We start from the raw sequence: 7,500 nt of genomic DNA on the forward strand, positions 1-7,500 counted from the left end.
CGGCCTTTATTTTCCATTCATGACATGACGTGACTGGTCCGTGTCAGGTATGTGGCGGCCAACTCGGGACGTTCCAGTTTCACACTGATCATCCCAAGTGGTGAGTGTGGCACAGCTACATCTGATATCACCAACAACGGTCCAAGCGGGAAGAGCCGTGAATCCAGTACCCGCATGACCAACACCATCATCGTACAGAATGATCCCACAGTGCAAGAAGTATGGGACGTCGCCCGCACAATCAAGTGTGACTGGGTTGACAATCTCGTTAAGACTGTGGCCTTCAATCCCTTTGCTGTCGGAATGTTAGATGCTCAAGAGGTCCGCTTCAAGGGAGGTCAACCTATCGAGTGCTGGATGGACTTGAAGCAAGGACGTTGGCCATTGACAACAGACATTGACTCCATCGTTAAGATCGGCGAGACACTTTCCCTGATGGTGTATGCACGTGACAACAAAGGCATGTACGATGTGAGCGTCAAGGACTGCTATGCTTATGGAGGCCCAAATTATGACGATGTAAACACTCCTCGAATCCAGCTGACAGACGAGCAAGGCTGTGTTCTAAAAGACAAATTAATCAGCCCTTTCTACAGCACCCGGCAGCGAGACGAGAGGGGAGAAATAATTGTCACCTATGCTTTTGTACAGGCTTTCAAGTTCCCTGATGTTATGGATGTATTCATGTCGTGTAATGTAGAAATATGCAAGGGAGATTGTGACAGCATTTGTGGTTCTCTTGTTAAAGGTCCATCATCCCCTGGTACTACCACTGAAGGTCCATTTCGCACTGGCAGCACACTATTTGGCGAACCTATCACTACTCCAGGTCCTACTACTGTCCCCTCATGCTTTCCTGGCTCTACTGATCCAAGGTGCTATTCATCACCACCCACTGTCCCTAGTATTTCTGTTTGTGGGCCTGGTTCCACTGATCCTGCTTGCCAGTTTACCTCCCCTGAACAGGAACTTTGTGGCTTTGGAAGCAAAGATCCTAGATGTATCTTCCCAACAACACCCTCTCCTAATAGGGGTAAAGCAATTAACTCTAGTCCTCCTCCCAAACAAACACTGACAACTTCTTTCAAACTCCCCACACCTACTATTCCACAATTCCAATGTGTCCAAGGTTCAACTGATCCTCGATGTGTACAGCCCACGTCTCCTTCACCCCCACGGTGTTTTGCTGGTTCAACTGATCCAAGGTGCCCTAAACCAACTACCACTGCTCCCCCACTATGCTTTGCTGGGTCTACTGATCCTCGATGCCCCAAACCTACTACCCCTGCTCCACCACAGTGCTTTGTTGGTTCAACTGATCCTCGATGCCCAAAGCCCACCACCCCTTCTCCTCCACGATGTTTTGCAGGCTCAACTGACCCCCGATGCCCAAAGCCCACTACTCCTGCTCCACCCATATGTTTTGCTGGTTCAACTGACCCTCGTTGCCCCAAACCCACAACTTTTGCCCCTCCTAGATGCTTTGCTGGCTCAACAGACCCTCGATGCCCCAAACCTACTATTCCCCCATCCCCACCAAGATGTTTTGTTGGTTCAACTGACCCAAGTTGTCCTCAGCCCACTACCCCTGCACCTCCAGTTTGCCTCCCAGGATCAACTGACCCTAGATGTCCTCAGGTGACAAGTCCAGCCTCCACTCCTCTCATTTGCCTCCCTGGATCATCTGACCCAAGATGTTCTAGTCCCTCAACAACACCAGCCCCACCCCGTTGTTTCCCAGGTTCTAAAAATCCTGGATGCCCTAAACCTTCAACTACCCCACCCAGCTGTTTCCCTGGTTCTGTGGATCCAAGTTGCCCTAAGCCCACAACAATTCCAGCTCCACCTCTCTGTTTCCCTGGTTCTGTTGATCTGAGATGCCCTAAACCTACAACACCAGCTCCACCTCGCTGTTTCCCTGGTTCCACTGCTCCAGGATGTCCTAGGCCCACAACTACACCCTCCCCGCCCCGCTGTTTCCTTGGATCTACTGACCCAAGGTGTCCTAAACCCTCTACTACCCCAGCTCCACCAAAGTGTTTCCCTGGTTCTATCGATCCAAGATGCCCTAAAACTACTACAACTAGACCACCACCTCGGTGTTTCCCTGGATCCCGTGACCCTAGATGTCCTAAACCCACAACTCCAGCTCCACCACAATGTTTCCCTGGATCTACAGATCCAGGATGTCCTAAGCTCACCACTACCACCCCTGTCCCATTCCGCTGTCTTCCAGGCTCTACAGATCCTAGATGTCCACAGCTTACCACACCAGCTGCCTGCTTCCCTGGAAGCTTTGACCCTAGATGTCAAAAGGGTACTACCCCAGCTAAACCAATTTGCTTTGCCGGGTCACCAGACCCTCGTTGTTCCAAGAGTTTACCCACTGCAGCAACACTTCCAACCCCTAAACCTACTCGGCGGCCAACAATCCGGCCTACTACTTTCCGTCCTTCACTAAGGCCAACTTTCAGGCCTCGCCCAACCCCTACTCCACAACCCACAACTCTACAGCCAGAACCCCCACGTAGGGACTCTGTGCTCTTCCCTGCAACAATAACTACTCCTCGACCTACTACCACTACCTCTTTCTCTAGAGTAAAAGCTCCTTCAGTCACTACTGCAAGGCCAAAACCTTCAGGTCCTGCTCTTAAGCCAACTACACCCTCTAGTCGAGGCAAGCCCAACAGAGGTAAACAGTTGTCGTCAGCCCCTCAGCCTAAGCCAGAACCTACAGGAAAGGAATGGGAAGGGGAGTCTCGCTTCCATGCCTTCCACAGTTTCCACTTCCAAAAGGGTGATGGAAGGCGGGGCAGAAGGTTTGGTGCTCGACTGTCCAGAGATGCTGATGAGGAAGTTCCTTTATCTCGGAGCATTCGATCTCCTGGTGAACCACTCCCAGGAAAGCGACCACTTTTGGAAAAGGTTCCTGTTAGGTTGTCTCGATCTTTATCAGTTATTTCTGCCACCGACTTGCCAGAACCTAGGAAAACTTTTTTCAGGGTTCAGTCAGAGGAAGAGACAGCTCAAGCATTTAGTGAACCAGTATATTCTGATCCTCTAGGCACAGTATGCCTTCCTGTGGCCATTTTTACAGCTTCCATACTCTCCCTTTTGTTTCTTCTCCTGCTCTCATCTACAGTGGCTCTGGTGTTGTATATTCGGCAGCGAGACAGCCACAAAAAACATATGGCTGCCTGGCTAGGGCACTAGTCTTCCCCACAACCCCACCTGCATCTGCTGCCTCCATTTCTATATTTTTTAATTGTATCTTACCTGTGCAACTTAATTTAGTCTTGTGTAGACTACAGTCATGTAGGGAAAAACAATATTTCTAGATTGAAAAACAAAACATTTTTAGAATTTGACTAGTCCAAATATTATGTAAGATATTGGTGTGAATTAGTGTAGTACATAGTCTACTTAGAGGTACATTGTCAGTAGGTTCTTGTTGATGGTTGCATCATAATTCGTATCAAGGTTTTTAGCATACCCTGGTGGTATATCCTTGAGCAAGTACCCTTTGTTTAGGTACACTGTGGGGTAGATGCTGGTGTCACGCCTTATAGTAGATGTGTGCCGAAGATAAGAAATATATTTTTTGTTGTCACATTCTTCTTTGCCTGTCCTGTTTGCTTTATCTTAATATTGCCTTTTTAAAATGACAATGCATATTTCATATATCAGTCATTCTGTATAAGATTATATTACGTTATTTGTCTGTTTGTATGACTGTTGGTGAAACTCTCGCCTCCCCTCATGAGGACCATGACGGACGCTCGACTAATACGGTGACGTTCTTTATAATCTTTCTTTTCATGTTGAACTTGTAAAGCAGGTAAGTTACTGTAGTCTTTTAGTAATCATATTTTTATGAAATAAAATCTCAGTTATTAGATTTAACAGGAATTTGAGACATAAACAAGAAAAGGAGCAAAGGACACACTTGACACTTTCTTCCTGTATGCAGCTACGTCCGAGCCAACTCTGGCAGAACCTCGTACTCGTTCGTCATTCCCATGGTTGGTTGCGGCACCAGGACCTTTGATAACGATGACGACGGCAGCACCGGCTTCGAAAATATGATTATGATTCAAAATGAAGAAATTGTCCAGGAAGTTTGGGATACCGCCCGCAAGATCACTTGTGACTGGACAACCCGCATGGAAAAACTTATTACTTTCCGACCTTTTGCTGTAGATATGCTGCAGGCAAAAGAGGTCCGTTATTCAGGAGATGATGTCATGTGTTGGATGGATATACAACTTGGCAAAGGCCCCTTTTCAAACACAGTAGATGGTATTGTTAAGATTGGTGATGAGCTTACTGTTGTGATTTATTCTAAGGATGGTGGTTCAGAATTTGACATGCTTGTGAAGAACTGCTTTGCCTATGATTCAGATGATTTGGAAGATGAAAGAACAACCCGCCTCCAACTATCAGATGAACGTGGCTGCCTCCTGAAGCCCAAATTGATGAGTTACTTTTCCCGCACACGGCAGACTGGTACCACCGGTGCAGACATTATTGCTTTTGCTTCACTCTTTGCCTTCAAGTTTCCAGATAAAATGGATGTTTACTTATCTTGTGAAGTTGAATTGTGCAAAGGTGGGTGTACCAACATGTGTGAAGATCCTGCCTTCCCAACGAACCTGATATCTCGGTTTGTTTCCTCATCTACAACCACAACCACACGTGCACCTCCTGATATATGTGTCACTCGGCCTGGATTACCAAGCTGTTGTGCCAAGAACCCCAGCCATCCAGCCTGTACTACCACCACTACTCCTCGTCCAGATCCTTGTGCTATTAATCCCGGATCACCTCAGTGCTGTGCTAGAAACCCTAATCAGCCACAGTGCACCACAACTACAACTAGACGCACAACTACACAGCGCACCACCACACCACCTCGAGACCCTTGTGATATTAATCCAAGATCACGTGCATGTTGTGCAAGAAACCCTACATCACCTCAGTGCATAACTTCTACCACCACTAGGAGACCAATCACCACAACTAGGAGTGACCCTTGTTTGTTCAACCCTGGAAGTCCCAGCTGCTGTGCAAGGAACCCCAACCATCCCCAGTGTATCACTACCACCACAACCAGACGTATATTTACAACCACTACAACCACTGCAAGGCCTGATCCTTGTCTGTGAATCCTAGATCAACACAGTGCTGCAGCATACGGCCAAATTCTCCTCTGTGCACCACAACAACCACACGACCCACAACCACACGTCCCACAACCTCACGTCGTATTATAACTACTACAACTCCAAGACCAGATCCCTGTGCCTTGAATCCAAGGTCATCCCAGTGCTGTGCCCTACGTCCAAATTCCATATTCTGCACAACTACTACACAACGTCCTACAACGTCAACAACACCTCGACCTGATCCATGTGACGTTAACCCAAGGTCATTCCAGTGTTGTGCTAGGCGTCCAAATTCACCTTTGTGCAGGACTCCAAGTACCACAACTCCTCGTCCTGATCCTTGTGATATAAACCCTAGATCTCCACAGTGCTGTGCTAGACGCCCTAACTCAGTGTTCTGCACTACCACCACCACACCACCACCAGATCCCTGTGATTTGAACCCTGGTCTACCACAGTGCTGTGTTAGAAACCCTAATCTACCTCAGTGTACTACCACTACAACTACCACAACTACTAGACGCCCTACAACACCGTTTGATCCTTGTGCATTTAATCCCAGCTCACCCCAGTGTTGTGCAAGGAATCCTAATGCCCCTCAGTGTACAACAACCACCACTACTAGACGCCCTATCACTACAACTAGGCGCTCTATTACCACTACTAGGCGCCCCACCACCACAACTAGACGTCCAATAACCACTACCACAACTAGACGTCCGATAACCACTACCACAACTAAACGTCCAATCACCACCACTAGGCGGTCCATTACAACTACTAGACCCCCTACCACCACACAGGATCCTTGTATCAGTAACCCAGGTTCTCGACAATGTTGCGCAAGAAATCCTAATCACCCACGATGTGTAACAACAGCTCCATGTTCTGGCCCCCGTGACCCTCGCCCTGAGTGTCGGCCCACCACGCAGGTTCCCCACACAACACCCAATCTGGAAAATCATGCCTTCCATGCTTGGCAGAACCGGCCCTCTGGCACTCGTCGTCGCCGTCCTCCATATGGCACTCGTCTCACCCCAGGTGTCCTAGCAGAACTGTCAAACCAACCCAGACGACGTCGTGATGTGGCTCTCCCACCCCCTCCTCCACCATCCAGGAATACAATTGCCATGGTCCGAGGTTTCCGGGTAGTTGGTGCAAACGACCTCACATTCAAAGCTGTTTCCTCACCAAACCAGTCTGCAAGCAGTGTTGATAGTATATGTATGCCAACTGCCACCTTCACTGTTAGCCTGCTGATGCTGTCCTTGTTGCTGATTACATCAGTTCTTGTGGCCACATTCACATGCTTGCGTCTCAGGACGATGGCTCCTTTAAAAGCAGTAGAGGCTAAGAATCCATACTACAAACAATAACTGGCCTGGTCTCTTCTACTTGCTCTGATTCCCTGCTGCTGGATTTAGCTGGGTACGAGTAATCCACCCATTCCTGCTGGGCTGCTGCTGGCACTGACCTGGTGGGTTGGGTAGTCCCTGTCCCCTGGTGCCCTGTGCTGGTCACAGGACTCCGTGAAGTGCCATCATCCATTCGACCATCGCCAAGTTACGAATGCTGTCCCAAGTCACTGATCTATAAATATTTGTGATAATCACTTGTTACTTTTTACGACACTAGACAGAGATGCCATAGCATCGTAGATTTTTGTAGTTGCATATTTCGACACTTTTCTCTAGACCCTGACAACTTTGCTTTGCCTTTGACTATGATGTCAGGAGCTCGAGCTGTTCCTGACATCGGTTCATACTATGCTGCCATATAAAAAGGACTTTATTTGCTTTTGTAAATTTTCTGATTAAAATTGATACAGAATATCGTATATCAATGTATTCCTCATAAAATGTAATAGTTTCTATCTGAACTACACATACAATGATACAGAACAAGAGGCCAGGCTTATCGACCAAGTAATATCACTCGAATAAAAGTATGAAAAAAAAATCTGGTAATGGTAAGGACAGAATAACCATCCTATAAATGAATGCACTATATTTTCTCATTATCCTCATACAGGCGGCTCATAGTACTGCGGGTATAATAGTAAAAGGACTTTATTTTCAGATTTCTGCATGATATTGCATTGCTATTAGCCGCCATGAAATGAAATCCTATATGTAAACTTTCTGATGCCTAAATATATCCCTTTAAATCTTTTTAAACATACTCTAAATAAAACCTAATAATAAAATTATAAAAAGGTCATGAATGAACCATAAAACAAATAAAAGATATAAAATACAATGCTTCTAGTTGTGCTAAGACTAATGATAAACAAATGGAACTGTAACCATATGATGTACTGAATGTTTACTGCATA

General features: G+C 46.8%; 2 protein-coding genes across 4 annotated transcripts in view; both read left to right on the top strand.

Annotated features, from left to right (window-relative positions):
- The window catches only part of LOC119598127 (mucin-2-like), a 111,082-nt gene that overhangs the window by 57,838 nt on the left and 45,744 nt on the right, over nucleotides 1-7,500 (top strand). For 2 of the 3 annotated variants that reach the window (XM_037947755.1, XM_037947756.1), the window contains exon 4: nucleotides 48-3,249. The exons of the other annotated variant lie outside the window; for it this stretch is intronic. In XM_037947755.1, coding sequence (XP_037803683.1) covers nucleotides 48-3,213 — 3,166 coding nt within the window. In that variant the 3' untranslated portion in view covers nucleotides 3,214-3,249. Of the gene's footprint in view, nucleotides 1-47; nucleotides 3,250-7,500 lie in introns of those variants that run through there. 3 annotated transcript variants of the gene reach the window in all.
- Nucleotides 3,241-5,302, top strand: LOC119598129. The gene is made up of 2 exons (XM_037947758.1): nucleotides 3,241-3,838; nucleotides 3,971-5,302. The coding sequence occupies exon 2, from the start codon at nucleotides 4,020-4,022 to the stop codon at nucleotides 5,163-5,165; it is 1,146 nt and encodes a 381-aa protein (XP_037803686.1). The 5' UTR covers nucleotides 3,241-3,838; nucleotides 3,971-4,019; the 3' UTR covers nucleotides 5,166-5,302.

This window comes from Penaeus monodon, chromosome 40 (assembly GCF_015228065.2).
Source record: "Penaeus monodon isolate SGIC_2016 chromosome 40, NSTDA_Pmon_1, whole genome shotgun sequence".
NCBI classification, from domain to species: domain Eukaryota; kingdom Metazoa; phylum Arthropoda; class Malacostraca; order Decapoda; family Penaeidae; genus Penaeus; species Penaeus monodon.